Raw genomic sequence first — 18,922 nt, forward strand, 5'->3', positions numbered from 1 at the left:
AGCTTATATGCCAATTTATATAGTTTTATGATGTTTTTAATGTTGTCGCACTTGTTATAAAGAGACATTTGTGACACTTTAAATGTTGGGAACAATTAGTTGTAACAAACTAATTTGCTGAAAGATTTTACTGGTAACAAATTCTTTGTAGAAATTTTGCAAGGATGTGTTATTCTTGTGAATCTTTGTAATAAAGGCCAGCGAATTTCTTTTGGAAAATTCACAAGAATCTTTGTCTAACTTGAAATTTATGTCACATCAAGTATAATTACTTCTTTAAAGAGAAAAAAATATTGATCAATATTAGACACTATATTACAAACTTTATTAGTTTACAACTAAACACCATAATACCTTATACTAGTATAAACTAGTATGGCGATGCCTTCCAACAACACATTTGTATACTGGCCAACAAACAATGTTGCTGACAATTGAGTCAGGATGGTTCGACATGATAATGTTGATCAATTGGTTGAAACTGACCCAGTATCGCTTATTGGACCTGCGACTGCTAGCATTTTCTACTAATACAAATTTCAAATATATTTTATGGATGACAAACTGTGCAGGTAAATATGACCAATTGATGACCATGTATTATGATTGATAAATTTTTAGTATTATTCAATAAGACCATTGTTAGTCCTTTATTGTACATGATACAGTTTATGCAAATTGCATCTCCAAAAGAATAGACAAAATTTCTTACAATGCTTCAGCACTTGTAATATGCATCATGAGCCGCATGTAAGAGCAAACAAATGAAGCTCCAAGAAATAGCCATCAAATGTAGATCGACTGGTTCTGATTTTCCATGTTCTTTTCTCTTGCCTTATCTTTCCCTCTTACATTGGCGATGCTCAAATGTGAGAGCTGTTAAATTGTGGAGCAGTTAGACACTGTAAGGTATAGCAACGATGCAGGATCATTCTATCTCCGGGCGCACTCAGCCAATGAAGATAAAAGATGTTAACCATATAGGATCCATGCAACCATTACAAATGATTCATAAATTCTGCTAATTTTTTAGTTCCTCTTCACATTCCCTTATATATGCATTAACACCAGGATCATAAGTTGCAGCTATCCGCAGGTACTTAACAGCTTCAGATTTCTCACCTTGTTGAAACAAAGTGCTGTATGTCACAGGATCAATCAGATGAAACTAGTAGAATAATCAAAAGAACATAGAAAAGAAATAGAATTTGACAGATTAGAAATAATTCTACTGGGCTGCTATACCTTCCTAACAAAACCAATCCTTGATAGTAGCAGGCCTTGTTCATAGGACTCTCGGGTTCCTTCATCTCAGCTATTCTCTTCAGGTGCTTGACTCCCTCCTGAATATCTCCCTGCATTTTCTACAACATTTTAGTATCCTTTACAGTTTGATTCCAGTGATCCAAAACTCAAAATCGAAATGCAATTCTTGCATTAGATTACCTGCAAAACATGTGATACACCTGCGCCAAAACATGCAAACACAAGAAGAGGATCATCCTCTTGAAACTGCTAACCAACAAAAACGCATAAGTCATTCTAAACAAGAATCAGGCATCATAACCACAATTAGAATTTCTAGTTTAGAATAGTATAGAAAAAATTCTGGCATAAGAGCTGCATCGACAGTAAAGCAAGCAGACCTGCAATATTGCACGTTCAAAATATTCAGCTGCTTCAACATAGTTCTGCTTTGAGCACAGGATCTGCCCCATAGCAACCAATGCCCTTACCAGATCAGGATCTTTCTCAATTGCTAATCTGAGAAAGTTCTTGTTAGATTAAGAGCAAGGATAATGTCAAATCAATTGACAGGACTACAAAATACTATAAAATAAAACTAACTACCCCAGCAACGAAAGGGCTCTAACTTCCTCTCCTGTCTTCATGTCTTCTATAGCAAGCTGTAAATATCCAATATAAATTTTTTAGATGCCACACAACACAAAAGAGATGCAGGTATCTAATATGTACTCACATCAAGAAGGTTCTCTGCAGAAAGAGTTTCTGCAGAGATTTCATTCTCCACAGTATTATGACTCTGAGGAAGAATGCCCTCTTGAGAAATCATTTTCTTCCCTCGGACTTTCATATCTGGAAGTTCCAACTTCACACGAACATGTGCATTCCTGAGGGCTAATTGCTGCATCATTTAATGCTTCATAAAATGATTATCTGCTGAGATAAATCTGTATGATGACTTCCATAATACAAAATAAAAAGATAAACTATTGGACTCACAGCATAGAGTCTAATACAAACAAAGCAATGGACCATCCACATGTTCAGGAGAGAATAATTTATCAGCACCTTAACTAGAAGACTATCCTCTCTCTTTACAGAAATATAAAATGTCGTTGAAGGAGAAGTTCAATAACCTAGTTTCATTCATCAAGAAATGTCTTTGTGAGGTGACCTAAATCCTGGCGCCTCAGCTAGATCTGACCAGGTTATATGAGTATCCAGTACTACCTGCTCTTCTGTTGCCTTATCTCATCTTTTACTTGATTCTGCTAAATATTTTGTCACTACAACATCTAACATGATTATTGAGATTTGACCAGTTCTAGTTCTGAAAGACCCTGAAGAATGTTTTCTTTGCCTGAACTGAGCAACCTGCCAAATTGTACAAGATTCAGGTGATTGAGTGAATCTTCTTAATCCACAGTTATAGTCTAATTAAATGGAACTAGTGTAACTAAATCAGGAAAATTCCCCTTTGGAATCTGATTTGGCATAGCCATTACAGTAACTTGTAACATTTTAGTACAACGAGGAATTTACGAATGATTGGGAGAGATTTATTCATCAAACCTGAAGTAAAGTAAATGAGCTGTTAGTGACCCAGTAGACTAAAGAACCCTGCAAAATGAAGAAAGTGTATAAGAATAATCTCTCACATATAGACTATGTATATCTGGAATTATACTAATGTTGTAAGAACCAGAAGAAGAAGAAGAAAAAAAAAAAAATGATGATCAGGGGTTGAGAGAGGAGGGTGCACGTGCTCTGCACGTACAGCCCCTCCCCTCTCCCTCTCCAGCATGCGACAAAGCCAGCGGAAGATCTCGTCGAATCTAATTCAGATTTGGAATCTTTAATTTATAAATTAAAAACCTTAATCTCTCTCTCTCTCTCTGCTTAACCACCTTAGTCTCTTCTCTCTCTTCTTCCTCTACTCTTTTGCCTTCTTCTTCCACACCGTGGAATCGGCCTTGCGGAGCGCCACCGGAGCCAACGGAGACCACCATGTGACTCCTTGGTAAGCCCTCTCCCACCCCTCAAAATTAATTTCAGTTTATTAAAGTAAAATGAAAATACCTAAATTTGGGGGTTCTTCGGCTTCACCGGCAAATTAGGCCGGCCGGCGGCTTCGAGTCGCTGCCAGCCATCTTGAAAACGTCTTGCCGTTGGCCTCGTGCCGTGGGCGTTCACCGTTGGAGCCCTCGTGGCTCCGGTCGCCGTCGACCTTGGGATCGATCGCCGTTCGTGGGTTCTCCACCTCGCGAGGACGGCGGCATCGTGTGGGTGTTGGGGAACTGAGGATGTGGCCAGCGAACCGTCACTGCGGTGGCCGCCGTCGTCCTCTTTTTCTTTTCCTCTCTCTCTCTTTTCCTTTCTCTTTCTCTCTCTCTCTCTCTCTCTCTCTCTCTAGCTTGGAGTCTGGCCTTCTCCCATCAAGTGATTGGATTCGGGTCGGGTTGGATCCGGATCCAAGGAACCCGACCTGGTTCCATGAGTTAATTGGATTGGGCCTTGGGCCCAATCCATTTAAGTGTGGGTCGGTTGGGTTGCGGGCCAATTGCAACCCAGCCCAACTGATTTGGGCTTATTTTAGCCCAAATTTATTAATTTTTTTTAGTTAAATTATAGGAATTTTTTTATATATTTTTTTTAATTAAAAATATTATTGTTATTATTAAAAGGTGGTGATTTTTAGCACGTGAGCTAGGGATTTGAGATTCAGCTGTCTTGCCTAGACTCGGGTAAGTGAGTTTACTCACATATTTATTTTGTTATATTTCGTACCTTTGTCGCACCATGTAAATTTTTTGTGTGCGAAATTATTATTTTCATTAGGTTCTCCTCCACCTCGCGAGGATGGCGGCACCGTGTGGGTGTTGGGGAGCTAAGGGTGCGGCCGGCAAACCATCGCCGCGATGGCCGTCAGCGTCTTCCTCTTTTTCTTTTCCTCTCTCTTTTCCTTTCTCTCTCTCTCTCTCTCTCTCTCTCCGACTTGGAGAAGACAGACTCAGGTTCCGAGTCTGGCCTTCTCCCATCAAGTGATTGGATTCAGGTCGGGTTGGATCCAAATCCAAGGAACCCGACCCGGTTCCATGAGTTAATTGGATTGGGCCTTAGGCCCAATCCATTTAAGTGTGGGTTGGTTGGGCTGCGAGCCAATTGCAGCCCAGCCCAACTGATTTGGGCTTATTTTGGGCCAAATTATTAAATTTTTTTAGTTAAATTGTTGGAATTTTTTTATATATTTTTTTAATTAAAAATATTATTGTTATTATTAAAGGTGGTGATTTTTAGCACGTGAGCTAGGAATTTGAGATTCAGCTGTCTTGCCTAGACTCAAGTGAGTTGGTTTACTCACATTTATTTTGTTATATTTTGTACCTTTGTCGGACAATGTAAATTTTCTGTGTGCGAAATTATTATTTTCATCCGTACGTGCAAATTTAATTGTTACATTTTTCTGTGTGCATTTAATCATCAAACTCAGTGCATCACCATACTTTGTGCAAATATTAAAAATTGTGAAAAGAAAAACGAGACTAGTATTGGTATGATTTTGAGAACAGTCCCGGTATAAATCGCTTGCGATTTTTCGTGGTGACTCAAGTCTATCTGGAAGTCCAGGAGAAAGTCCTAAGTCAGATCACTGCGATGACTTTCTTAGGTGACTCTGGCGAGGTTAGGAAACAGTCCAAGGATGAATGAGAAATTCCTAGGTGACTCTAACTTCTCTCAACGGTTAGTGGAAAAGACAGAATGTGTTGATCACATAGTGATACCATCTGATGACCCTAACCGGATCAACTATGAAGAAAAATCCCAAGCGTCATCTCGATGTGATTTCTAGTTGACGTGGATCTACAGGGTTTAGACCCATTGAGATATTTGACTGTATAAATATTGAAAAGATGTTTATATGTTGAAACCGTGCAAGATTACAAGTTGTGATTCTCTCTATTGTTATCATTGTTATTATTTAAAGAGCATGCCTATTGCATATTGTTATGGATATTGTTGCTTTTAGTTTAATTTTATTCAGCATTAATATAATTTAAAATTTATTGGTTTTCGAGTGGATTCCACTCACTGAGCTATAGTTGTTGGCTCATGGATTCTTTTTTTTTTGTATTTATTTATCTATCTCAGGTAATAGTCAGCGGGGCGACTAAGCGAGATGTACCCGTACTCCATCTCCACTTAGGATTAACCTATTTACTCTTCCGCTCTTTTGGATTTTATGCTTTAGATTAGAAGATTTTATTTATTTCGTTAGAGACTCAAAAACAATAACATTGTTTTATTTTTATTGCAATTAGTCCTAAATTTTAATAAAGCAGATATTCATTTTATTTATTTAATTGCCATCGTATTGGTAGAAAGTTATTATTAAGGCTTCGTATATCTCAAGCATATTGAGATGCATGGCCGGTCATGATTCCTATTTCGGGTCATGACAAATGTATCTTTACTAGGAAAGACAATCATATTTGTTCATTTTAGATATAACAGGAAATATAACTTCTGCTTTAAATAACCTTTACATAATTTGAAGATTAGACCTCAAATTTTGTAGGTATAAGAAAGGCTCGCTCAAAAGTAAAGTGAATAGAATTTTCTTTTTAGGTTAAATGCATTTTACCTCTATGTTTTATGCTTAAAATTAATTTATTTCTATATATTTCAAAAAGTTTCAAATCAGTTCTTGTACTTATACTCAAAATTGTTTTACCTATATACTTCAAAAAGTCTCAAATAAATCAATATACTTATGACTAAAATGGGACCATTAATTTTTCTATCAAATTTAACTGAGCGTTATGGTTATTTTTGTTATTTGGCAACATTATCTCAAAAACTTGTGTCCTAACAAGCATGAGAGGATATTTGGTTCATTTTAGCAATACTCAGTTAAATTTGACAAAAAATTTAACGGTCCTATTTTAGTTATAAATACAGGAACTGGTTTAAAACTTTTTAAAATACACGAGTAAAGTAATTTTGGCCATAAGTACAGAGTGGTAAAATATATTTAATTCATTTTTTTCAGAATATATGTTCTTAATTTGGAGTTCAGTTATGAAACAACTATGAAATAGCGAATAAACTTTACAAAGTTCTGATTTTTATAGTATCAAACCCTACGATGTAATTAAACTTAAACATAGACATTCATCCATCATCAGCTTAAAGTGTCAGTTAATTTACAGTGTTCCTCACACTGATCCAAACTGATCCCACACAGAAAATGTACGACAAACTTTTATTACAATAATAAGAAGAGATATAAAAGTTCACTATCAACTAACAAATATTTATCATAGTACGCTCTTTCTTCTTTCTTCCTTTCTTTCATTCATTCTTTTTTTTTTTTAAATTTTGCAGCAAGAAAGCTAACATCAGATTAGACATTCAGGTAAACCAGTCATACTAGTTTATCAAGGAAATTAACAATTAACAGCTTAGCTGTTATGCTTGAACTGCTCCAACAGTATCCAACCAAAATAAGATAACCTGGTATGCAGAAAATGTCTCTAAGCAAGAAAAGGAGAAAAATGAATATATACTGACCTGAGGTATATGAAATCCAATAAGAAGTAAAGGGATGGCCAGGATGTCAAGATATAACTTGTAATACTGCATTAGGAATAAGAACCAATTAATTTTTAGCATGAATATTTAATGATTACTAGATATAGTAAATTATAGCACTTGAAGTATCTCGTGAACTTCAGAAGCTCGAGAGCAGAAGACAATTTAGATCTTGCACTCCCTAGACACTGAATTAGTGGAAGCTTTGTGCACCTGAACATCCTTGTCAATAAACTATGAAATTAATATCCCTTATAGCAGATTAGTCATTAGCTACTATCTGCATTGTAGAAAAGGTTTTTATATTTCTCAGTACAGATAAACAATCTGAAGTCTTATGCCAACTCACTTTTGTTAGAAGTCCGAAAATTCCTCGCAAATTCTCAAGTTGAACGGTCTGGAAAGAAACCTGCAAGAAGAAGTAATCATGATCAGTCATTTAACATTTGATAAAACACCGGAAATACAGCAATAAAGCGAAAACCTAAAATATGCTGTGTAAGTATGATCATGTGAAACTAGAATCTAATATAAAGCATAGCCAACTTATTGTCAAATAAAGCAGGGTTGCACTGCAAACAGTCAGGTAACAGACACATGCACATCTAGCATGATCCAGAGAACTCTGGAACTCCAAATTAGTATTCCTACGAGTAGTTGACTAAAACCTAGATCAAACATCAACTATACAATTTGCAAAGGAAACTAATGTATCTGTCATACATATGAGGCCAAAAGGAGGACAGAGAGAGTTAGATGAGTAGGCAATTTTCAGAGAAAAAGGAGGACAGTATATAAACTGACTAAAGATCTCTTAATAATTCTGGCTGATGAAATAGAAATGCCATTTCATTTAACACTTTTAGTAAAGGCATGTAAATCATCCACCAGAAGTGATTATTAAGACTTTTTTGTGGTAAAACTTAAATGGAAAGTAACAACATATCAGAATGTATACGGAATACAAAAAACTGTCACATTTAAACCCCCTTTTACTGGGTAAAGAATTTTAACCCTACTAGCTGGAAACCATTGTCCAGTACTTTTCTCTTGTTCACTCACCACTTGGTATTAGAAAGCTGATTTACAAGGCTACAACTTCATTTAGCAACTATAATCGATAAAAACTTCGTTCTTCTTTTGGATTGTGAATAACAGAGTAAGCATGTCCAACAACCAACTAAAACATTAGTTAGTATACATGGAACACGACTATTGAATAAATATTTCTTTGCTCCCTTATCAACTAATGATACTAAACATGCCTTCAAGGAACTTCTACATCCTAAATTTCCAATAGAAGAGTAGGCTTGATCTACTAGACTGCAATTCATTTACAGTAAATTTAGAATAAATAGGAAAGAAGGTGCATGATATCAAGAAACCATTTCTAGTTAAGAAGTAATATGCAGGTCATAAAATTTCAAAACTCAAGAGTGAATCAACTTGGATTCGCTATGAAGTGCTTGAAAACAAGGTACAAAAAAGGAGCCACAAAAAAGGAACGAAGTGGATGGAACCCTAAGAAAGAGAGGTCTCGAAGGAACACCAAAGCTTGGAACCTAAATTAATAATTGGCTAGCACCATTGACCAATTAAATTAACGGAAAATTTTGCATTTAAGACCCTATCTTTTCACATATTTGCAGGTTAAACTCTAAATTTTTAATATTTGTAAATCACACATTGCATTTTACCAAATTTTTGTTGAACACATTCTGTCTTTAGATGCATTAACCAAGGTTCGAAAAATCGGGATTGGGATCGGAATTGGTCTTCCAAAAAAATAATATGTATCGGCCGGATCGGCCGTATCAATCACCTGGATTGGATCAAACTTTTTAGTTACGTAAAATTCTAAAATTCATTTAAAAATACAGAAAAACTTCTAAAAATTTAGAAATTTTCTTTACCAAAAATAAGAAAATAAAGAAACTATAGTGCAATGAAAACTGAAAAAAAAAAGATTAGAAAGAGAGTGAGTGGAAGAAAACCAAACAAAAGAAAGAAAAACCATAGTGTCAACGATGGCCGTGCCACAGGGACGGCACGTGCCGCAGCACTTACCGGTCGTGCCGTAAGAAAATGAGAGAAAAATGTACCACCTTGGCCGTCACCGTCGTTGCTGGCCTTCGCCGCTCGCCCGAGCTCGCGTCGGGTGCCCTAGCTGAGGGAGGGGAAGAAAGAGATCGAGAGAGAGAGAGAGAGAGAGAGAGAGAGAGATCCGGATCCGCAACTTACACGGCCATCCTTGCATAGTGTAGTTAAGAAGAATAAGAAGAAAAGAAAAGAAAAAGGGAGAGAGTGGAAGAAATTAAAAAAAAATTGAAAGAGAAATAAAGAGAAACAATGGTTAGAAATTAAAAAAGAACTGAAAGAGAAATAAAGAGAAACAATGGTTAGAAATAAAAAAAAATTAGAGTTCGTCGGAGTTAGATCTGCATTGCCGGAGTTCGCAGATGCTAGATCTTTCTATAAGAGAAATAATGGTTATATGGTAAGGAGAGAAAAAGAGAAAGAAAGAGTGAAAGAGAGAAAGAGAGAGAGAGAAGAAAGAGTGAAAGAGAGAGAGAGAGAAGAAAGAGCAAAAGAGAAAGAGAAAGAGGAAGAGTGAGAAGAAAGAGCGAAAGAGAAAGAGAGAGTTCGGATCGGGATCGAGATTGATAACCATGGCATTAACTAAATTTAACCAAACTCCTAGATTAAATTAAAAAGAGAAAGAAAAAGAAAGAGAAAAAATTAACTAAAAATTGATTTAAATTAAATTAACTAAACAGTGGTTATATGGTAATGAGAGAAAAAGAGAAAGAATGAGTAAAAGAGAGAAAAAGAGAGTGAGAACAAAGAGTGAAAGAAAGTGATACAATTCGGACTTCACCGATGTCGTCTCAAGCATGGATACACTTTAGAGATGTCTTTTATTCTTATTTTAGTGTTTATTTCAGGAAAAAAAAAAGGTTTCCTGTATGTCGCGTTCGAACGCGGGTGGGGTGCGTTCGAACGCGCTTGTGAACGTCTACATCAGGTTCGCAAATGCAGAAAATGCAAAATGTGTGTACGAACGCAATCAAGCGCGTTCGAACATGAACAGCGAAAATCCACTGTTTCTAGGGTTAATAATTGTCATTTTTGAATTGTTTGGTTAGCTTCTAAAGGTGTGGATGGCAACCAAGGAGTGATTATTGAATGAATTGATGTTTGCCCTAGTCTTCTTCTTCTTCTCTCTCGTTCTCTCGTTCCCCGGTGCCGCCACTTTTAGCTTCCCTCGACCGGCCACTCACCATAGTCTCTCCTCCCCCTTCTTCCAATCTATCTATTACCTTGTCCTAACCTCTTTCATCATCCATAATCCTTCCACCACCACTCACTCACCGGTGCCACCCCATTACCGCCGGTCTACCACCATCCATCATCACCTAGGATCTCGTGCCTCTATCCACGGATCCATAGACGGACTCCCTGACGTTCGTCTACTTCTCGAACGATATCTCGAGATCCTACCGTCTGATTTCCCTAAAATTAGATTGGTTGGAAAGCTCTTTTCCAGGGCTATAACATATCACATGTTGATCCGATGACTGCAACTTTTGGAATCCTTTTCCAAAGTTCCGTGCCAGATCCTGTCCAGATCTAAAAACGGAATAGATCAAACCTTAGCCCAAGTGGAGATCGTATCAGAGAGAAAGAGAGAAAAAGGGACAGTGAAAAGAAAGAGTGAAAGAGAGAAAGAGAGAGAGAGATCGGGATCATGATCGGTAACCATGGCATTAACTAAACGTAACCAAACTCCTAGATTAAATTAACTACTCCAAATAAATTACCAAAATACTCCTACCCACCTAAAGTATCTTCACATCAAGAATCCTCTCCTCTATAGCCTAAACTTCAATAATTATTAATCAATAAAATGTCAAACAAACGGAACCTAAACTAAGAATTGACACATGGGTTTTATCCAATAAAAAAGTAAGCTTCGCAAGAATCTCAAATGGGATGTAGCTTCCCAATTAACAATGGAGAAGAGAGAGTTGAAAGCATGCACACCCCTAATTTTTCTTCCCTAAAAGAAAAAGAAAATAAGCGCATTTTACGCATTTTAGTAGATAAATGGTTTAAACTAGATGGAATATTCTCTTTTTATGTCATCTGCCTAAACAGTGTCAATGTTAACTTAACCGCAAGTGTGTTTTACAAATATTTGGTAAAACATAGGGTGTGATTTGCAAATATTGGAAATGCGAGGTGTAAAAAAGGCATTAAATGCAAATTTCCCTAAATTAAAGTCAAACCAAATTGAATCAATTATACAAATTAAACACATTCAAGCAAATTGAGTCAAATGGATTCAATTAGAATTCAGACACCTAAACTAATCCTAACCAATATTAAAATTACTCAAATACATCAAGTATCAGTTAAGTCTTAATTTAGAACAAATTGAACTCAAAAGGCCAAAACACACCCAATTGACTCAAATAGACTAATGGTTGTGAATAATAAAATTAAAAGGCTAGGCTCCCTTAGCTACATTAGCCTTTTCTCTTCTCTAATGGCCATCTCTTCCTCTCTCCATAAAAATGAAATTTCTCTGTGTTTTCAACTTGAATTTACCATTTGGATTTTGATAACCTCTTGTAATGACGACTTAAAAAAAAAATTCTATCAGTCTACAATGTACACATTAATGATAACTGTGTTGGTGCAATATCGACACATGGCATAAGGAGTGTCATACAACACCCCTCCTCTCACCTTTTAGCATCGAGCAAAACAGCTAGAGGAGGCGAGTAACGGTGGAGAGTGTTGCTACGAAGTCATCGTCCTCCTCTTGCCTTATCATCTATCATTTCCCTCCTAATGCAAATCATTTCGTCTAAACCCGTCACAGCTTTCTAAAACCCTTGCCTTCAACCTTCATTAGGGCACTAAGAGAGAGGGAGACAACAGCGATGGATGGCGAGATGATCATCGATAGTGAAAGCTCTCTCTCTCTCTTCTCTCTGGCCGATGGTGGAGCCTATAGTTTTGTAGCACGGATGGCAAGTGGCGCGGCATCTATTCATGCTTGGTACATGCTCATGCAAAATTCTATCATATTGTGTACTAACTATTCCAACAACATTGTATACTATAGTATAGATGAACTGCATAACAACCAAATGAACAAAGCTACGGGATAGTACACAATTGATGCATAGAGAAGTACCTGAACATTGACATAATGCAGACCAGCAATTAATATAGGGAAAAAGGAACCCAAAATACCGTTTGGAAAGTCAGTCAAATTTTCAAACCATAGTGTGCCTCCCTGCATGTTCATTCATCAGAACCTCTATAAGATAAAATCAAGAAAAAAGACACTACTCTAACATAAGACATTGAAACAGTTTATCAATACAAATAAATGATATTTATATCCAATAGTTTCCTTTCACAAAGATAAACAAAGTAATAACTAATAACACCAAACCAGAAAAATATTACACCTTTTCATTCAGTAATCACAACATGCATGTCTATCATTTAGCAACAAAATGTTGTTTCTTAGGGATGCGGGAAAGATTGGGCACCACATTTGGCATGAACAATCAAAGGAAAGGAAAAAAAAAATAGAGCAGCAAAAAGTTATGAAAACGTGAGAAGGGAAATTGCAGCCAACCTTGTTATTACTTATTACCATGAATATGATATACCGAGAATAAAATAAGAAAACAGAAAAGGAAACAATATTGAACTCACAAACACACCATTAGCACTATATGACTGTACAAGCTTTAAATTTATAAAGTATGGATTACATTTAGTTCTCAAGTTTAAGCAACTCGAACCACTAATGAAGCTTTAACTGCATTAGCATTTCAACGACACTACTTTTCCAACCATATTAGAGACATCTTACCTGCTCGGTAACTGAAATTGTTAAGGAAATTTCAGGGATCCTTTTGCAGAATCTAACATTAAAAGTTGAAAATATATTCCTTGGAATAACTCCTATTTAAGCAGTTTTTCACTGTTTCTAGTAAACAAGCTTATAGTACATAAAACATGTGAAGTATTTAATGAGAATGTCTGTTTTATTTACAAATTGTCCAATCAGATCATATAGCATATACTCAGGTGAAACAGACTAAATCAATATGGTTGAAAACTAACAGCACACCATTACTTATATGGACTGTGTCATATTTGGCTCTGACTCGTCACCTCAGATAAATTTAACTCCCTCTAACGAAAGCCATCATTTTTCTCCGTGTTCTGGACTGGTTCAATATCTAGAGTTCATTAGGAATCTTACTAGCATGAGCCGAAACTTATAAATTCTGAAACCATAGCTAACATTAACATCAAAAGATACAGTTGCTAACTAGCGTTTTAGTTTCATAATAAGTCTCTCCTCTCTTGCTGGTTTTTGCATTAATCATGGCACCTTTCTGAACTGTTGATATCAGCTATTGGTCCACAAAATTTTGTATCTTGTTTAGAACATCCTGAAAGTCAAGTCCTGATATAGCCAACCAATATGACTAGGAGAAGGGTTATTGATGTCAAAACTGAAATCTTGTAACTTGTATCAAGATCTATTATTCTATACAAACAATCTAATCTAATTCTTCAAAAGGCAAATATATTCCACTTAAATCTTTATGAGCCATATGCACATTCCATCTGAACTTTCTATCATATCCTGTTTGCCACAGGGGCATTAGCAGGGCTGATTCTAGTGTCCACATTTATGGGCTTTCTCTGGCTAAAAAGCCTTCAAATGGGAGTAGAGCAGAAGCATCAGTTAGACCAAGGATGGCCGTGCCGACTGGCATGTGCCGTGCAGGTAGTGGTACACCCCTGTGCTGAGTCGTGATGACTGACACGGTATGTGCAGCCCTTTTTATTTAATTTTTTCTATTTTCATCAATCCTCATCAAATCAACTTTAATTCCCGTGTATGTTCAATATTCATGTCATATCATAGAAAAATTACAAAATTTTTATTTGTATGAAGATTATGTGAGATGTTACAAGCAACATTACTATTAGTGGATGAGTTTTGAAGATTATTGATAGTATTTAGTACAACATTCTCGTATTATTCTTGTGTCGACAAATAAAGTCTTTAATTAGGGGTGCCAAATCCTGACCTGACCCAATAATCCGATATGATAACTCAGCTCTTAATCAAGTTTGAGTTTAGTATAATAGGGTTCGGGTTGTAAATAGGTCAACCCGCCTAACCCGTTTAATAATCAGATCGTGTTTGGGTTTATATGGCTGACCCGTTTTGACCCATTTGACCCGTTTAAGCATACAGGTAGGGTCGGGTCGGGTCGTGTCGGGTCAACCCGTGAATATATATATATATATATATATATATATAAGACAACTAAAGTCTAAAACCTAAATTGTTCACCCTATCATTCTCTCCCCTCTCCAGCACAGCTGTAGCCGTTTCATCTCACCAAAAGGGCAAAAAAATTTCACAGCGCCTCCTCTTTCTCCAATCTCTCTGGCCGCCATCTGCTGCCTATTCAGAACAGATAGCACCACAAGATGTTGCTACATATGGTGGACTTTGTGCACTTGCTTCTTTTGACCCCATTAAGCTGAAGGTTCATCTTGCTTTCTTCTTCTTCTTCTTCTTCTTCTTCTTCTTCTTCTTCTTTCTTCTTCTCATCATTTGCAATTTTTCTTTTGTGTCAATGGATGCCAGTTTCTCATGCAAAATTTTGCTACCTCTTTCTTTGTTAACAGAAGAAGGTCATCGACAACATTAACTTCCGTAATTTTTTAGAGTTGGTGCCTGAAGTCAGGGAACTCATTAACGATTCTATGCAAGGTAGGATTGTATAAGTCAAATTTGTTTAATTTTCTGTTACGTTAGTAATCTTTGTGTAAAGTACTTATAATATGTATCACTCAACACCAGTATTACAAACTATTTTCCTGAGGTAATCAGTCTTGGAAATGGGAAGAATAGGGCATAACTGGAAAGCATAGTTACAGGACATTGTCTTATCTTGTCCACTTAGAAGGTTGTATAATTGTTGGGTAAGCAATGTGACTATTTATGCTAGAATTGTTAGGTGCTGTAGTTAAAAGGTTTTCTGTATATAGGATTGTTGAGTACATATTCTCTCCTTTGATACCCTCCTCGCCATCATCAGCCTTGCAGCCCTTTTCCACCATATTCCTTTGGCTATAAGAAATTGGAACATGAGTTGAGATTTCTCTGACTTCCACCTGTGATCATTTCTTCTATCAGGTTAAAATTTAATGGTAGAAATTGGTTACCATGACCTTCATTGTAGATGCCATATTCCCATGTAAGGAATACTTTGCCAACCATCACATACTAGCCAGATAATGATTAACATTAAAGACTTATAATACCGATTATTTTCTCAGCATGTTGTGCTGCTGTAAGACCATAAAAGAAGTCCCTCTGGGTAGAATGGATAGTCTTGTTAGAAGATAAATTATACCCTAGAATGTTTATACAGATATTACAGGCAGTCTATATGAATCTTATAACACACCTCCTTTAACAGAAAATCGTCTTTATTAGGTTGACTGTCTGCAGTTTGCAGTAGATTATGTGTGTAACACTTGCATGGGGATTTGTCAACATATGACTAGCAACTGCCAAAAAGTGAGGCCTTCATTTTAACATGCTTAATAAGTTTGTCTCATAATAATGCAAGTAAATACAGATATTCTGATTCTAAGTTCTCTCCTAGTATATTGTAGTTGTATCAGCTATTTCCTCAAGACATTTGACATACTGGACACTATCCTAGATTGGAACTTATGAAATATTGACCTGTACCAAGACAGTGTACTTCCACATTTTCTTGGTGCCTTGTATAGCTGTTACGGTTCTTTCATATACCTGGCTGTTACAGTACTTCTGATTTTGCTTTGAAAAGGCGCTGGATGTAAGGAAGTCTTTTTTGTTGCTTGCTGTTAGAATAGCTTGTCTCCCCTAAACTTGTATCTGGCTAATTGAAGGAGAAATTTCCTATATATTTATAGATTCATCTTATGTAAATTTTCATACTTCTTTCTTGGCATAGTACTTTCCAATGGCATTAAATTCTGCTCTCCTTGATATCTCTCTCTTTTCTTGCAATATGTATATCTATTTCTACTTATTATCTTTATAGTCTGATAGATATCTTCATTGATTTGCATATGGTTATCTTGGTCATTAAAGATTAGAAATCTTGAGGGAGAAAAATTAGAGCAAATGTATTCCAAAGTAATGAGTAGATTATGCTGTAGAAAGTTTTTTGCTAGATTATGATGTAGATTACTTTATTGATGAATTACTTATATCTTATATCTTAGTTATTAACGTTCTCTTTTATTTTTTTTGACAGGGTCATAATCTTTGGACAATAAAATGAAGGGCTTATTAATGTCATTTTTTATTTATTATAAACTATTTGTTTACTTACTATAAACTATTTGCAATTTATAATGGATTGTAAACTTTAAACTTTGTTCTAATTGTTATGGGATTGTTACATTTAAGAGTTAGAACTAAAACTTGTATGGATTTATATGAAAATCTCAAAATTTTAGGGATACTATTCCTGATGTCATGCAGGAATAAAATAAACCGGTGATTGACGTAAATTATTTGTTTCCTTTTTTCATTCATCCAAACTTGTATATATACATGTAATGTATTGTTTCACAGATATAAGATTGACCTAAAACTTCTCTCCTTTCTCTTTCTACATGGTATCAGAGCAAGGTTAATCTACCCTTGTTCATCAATGACAGAAGACAGCCAAGGGGCAATCACCTCTGATAACAAGACAGAGAAGATCCTAGCAATGAATTCCGGAGGATTTACCGATAACACATCCTTCCAGCTAACCGTTGAGAAACTCAACGGAAAGAATTATCGAGAATGGGCTCAATCAATCAAGCTTGTAATCGACGGAAAGGGAAAAATTGGTTTCCTGACCGGCGAGATTAAATAACCTGAAGCAACGAACTAGGCAGCGTAGCAAAGGTGGCGGTCCGAGAACTCCTTAGTGCTTGGCTCGTGAACTCCATGAAATCACAAATAAGGAAGACCTATTTCTTCCTGCCAACTGCAAAAGATGTCACAGAGACGCCGTGAGAGATACTTATTCCGACGCCAAAAATTACTCTCAGATTTTTTATCTTAAGACACAGCTATGGCGGATGAAGCAGGGAGAGAAGGAAATGACAGAGTTCTTCATGGAGATGTCGGCGATCTAGCAAGAGATCAACCTGAGCATGGAGGAGACCTGGGAGTCAGCCACCGATTGCACCAAGTATCGAAAAAAGGTTGAAACTGAACATGTTTTTGAGTTCTTGGCAGGGCTGAATCGTGATCTTGATGACGTGCGAGGGAGAATCTTAGGGCAGCGACCACTTCCATCCACTAGAGAAGTGTTCGCTGAAGTCCCACGTGAAGAGCAGCGGTGGCACATGATGCTGAAGGAAGATTGCAACCTGGGCCTTGTTCACCAAGAGGAGTCCTCAGCTCTTCTCACTTATGGGCCAAATGGTCCGTGTGGGCCGAGTGGTTCTAATGGGACTGCTGGATCAAATTGAGACAATGGATCTGAAGCAATTGGTTATTTTACTCGTGGGCCTTTCAATAACAATAAAAAAAGGGCGTCCTTGGTGTGATCACTATTGGAAAAATGGACACAGAAAGGATACTTGTTGGGAAATTCTTGGGAAACCTGCAGATTGGAAGCCGAAGCAAAAGAATCGTGGGTATCAAGCTTCAACTGAAAAACCTCAAGGAGGAACATCTAATTCAAGTGGAGCATTCAATACTGAACAAATGAAACAACTTTATAAGATGTTCGCAAGTTTTCAAACATCAAGTCAATCATCGTATGTTCCATCTAGTTCTCTAGCCCATAGAGGTAATTTTTTGAAGGCCTTGAGTACCACTACATCTAAAACTAGGACTCATGTAACAACCCAAGTAGGGTTTTAAAAAAAAAATTAATAATAATGATAATAATAATAATAATAATGCATGCTGGGCATGACGCGACCGGCCACGCTGTGGCCGGCCTCGTGCCCAGCATCCCATGCATGTTGTGGCACGGTGGGGGTGCCACGCACCTCCACCGAGCCACTCTTCTCCACGCCGCGGCGACGCGTGGAGGTGGGACCCGGCCCACCGGCCACTCCGCCGCCGCCGCATGACCCGCTTTTCCTCTTTCTAATAATCTCTCTCTGTCTCTCTCTTCCCCACATTCTCTCTCTCTATCCCTCTCTCTAGCTCTCTCTCTCTCTCTCCTTCTCTCTCCTCTCTCTCTCTCTCTTCTCTCTCCCTCTCTCTCTCTCTCTCGCTCTCTCTCTCTCTCTCTTGCTCTTTCTCTTTGTCAGTTGCCGTTCGAGATGCAGGAGGTTTGAGCCGCCGGCGAGAGGCCAGCCGCTGAGTGGCCACCAGCGGCCATACCTCTCCCCTGCGGCCCAACCCTCTTCCCCGCTTTCTCCTTCTTCTTCTTCTTCTTCTTCTTCTTCTTCTTCTCCTTCTTCCCTTCTTTCCTCTTAGACTGCACCCTGCAAGTGGTGCTGGGCTCGGCCCAGCACTGTGTATAGTTTATATAAATATAAATATATATATATGCACATTATTTATTTCTAATTATATTTGTTTATGTTATTAATTATTCAATTAGTTTAGTTAATTTAATGTATTTAATTTATATGAATTAAATATAATTATATCATAGTTAGTAAATAAATCTAATTATATCATGTTTAGCAAAATACCTGCAACATAAAATAGTATTTTAATCCTAGGTAGGTAATAGTAATTATTAGGGTTATGTGCATATATTCTTACGTAATTATTTATAGTAACTTAATTCTTATTTTCTTAATTATTAAAGAGAATAATAGGAAGATAATTATGTTTTTAAATACACTATTAAATAATATAATTATGGTTAATAAATAACAAAACAAATATAGAAATGAAGAGTACATAATTACAACAAGAAATTATCTTTTAGCCGGATTAATTTTAATGAATAGAAAGACTAACATTATTTGTTATAAATAATTTCAGATCCCAACCCCC

At 36.7% G+C, this 18,922-nt stretch overlaps 1 protein-coding gene and 1 long non-coding RNA gene across 7 annotated transcripts in view; both read right to left on the reverse strand.

Annotated features, from left to right (window-relative positions):
* Positions 1 to 567: 567 nt before the first annotated feature.
* Positions 568 to 18,922, reverse strand: part of LOC140802059 (ALBINO3-like protein 2, chloroplastic) — a 39,637-nt gene continuing 21,282 nt past the window's right edge. For 5 of the 6 annotated variants that reach the window (XM_073157471.1, XM_073157475.1, XM_073157473.1 and 2 more), the window contains 10 exons: positions 12,044 to 12,145; positions 7,187 to 7,246; positions 6,817 to 6,882; positions 2,818 to 2,865; positions 1,982 to 2,146; positions 1,852 to 1,907; positions 1,647 to 1,764; positions 1,447 to 1,512; positions 1,246 to 1,355; positions 568 to 1,139 (listed from right to left, as the gene is read on the reverse strand). In XM_073157471.1, the coding sequence (XP_073013572.1) occupies positions 1,022 to 1,139; positions 1,246 to 1,355; positions 1,447 to 1,512; positions 1,647 to 1,764; positions 1,852 to 1,907; positions 1,982 to 2,146; positions 2,818 to 2,865; positions 6,817 to 6,882; positions 7,187 to 7,246; positions 12,044 to 12,145 (909 nt within the window). In that variant the 3' untranslated portion in view covers positions 568 to 1,021. The remainder of the gene's footprint in view (positions 1,140 to 1,245; positions 1,356 to 1,446; positions 1,513 to 1,646; positions 1,765 to 1,851; positions 1,908 to 1,981; positions 2,147 to 2,817; positions 2,866 to 6,816; positions 6,883 to 7,186; positions 7,247 to 12,043; positions 12,146 to 18,922) is intronic. The other variant, XR_012111585.1, reaches the window with a different exon arrangement.
* Positions 14,484 to 18,352, reverse strand: LOC140802031 (uncharacterized). The gene is made up of 2 exons (XR_012111574.1): positions 17,101 to 18,352; positions 14,484 to 16,937 (listed from the first exon to the last, which is right to left on the reverse strand). It is a non-coding gene; the product is annotated as an uncharacterized lncRNA (long non-coding RNA).

Source organism: Typha latifolia, chromosome 15 (assembly GCF_019914945.1).
Source record: "Typha latifolia isolate L0001 chromosome 15, TyphaL0001v2, whole genome shotgun sequence".
Classification (NCBI taxonomy): Eukaryota; Viridiplantae; Streptophyta; class Magnoliopsida; order Poales; family Typhaceae; genus Typha; species Typha latifolia.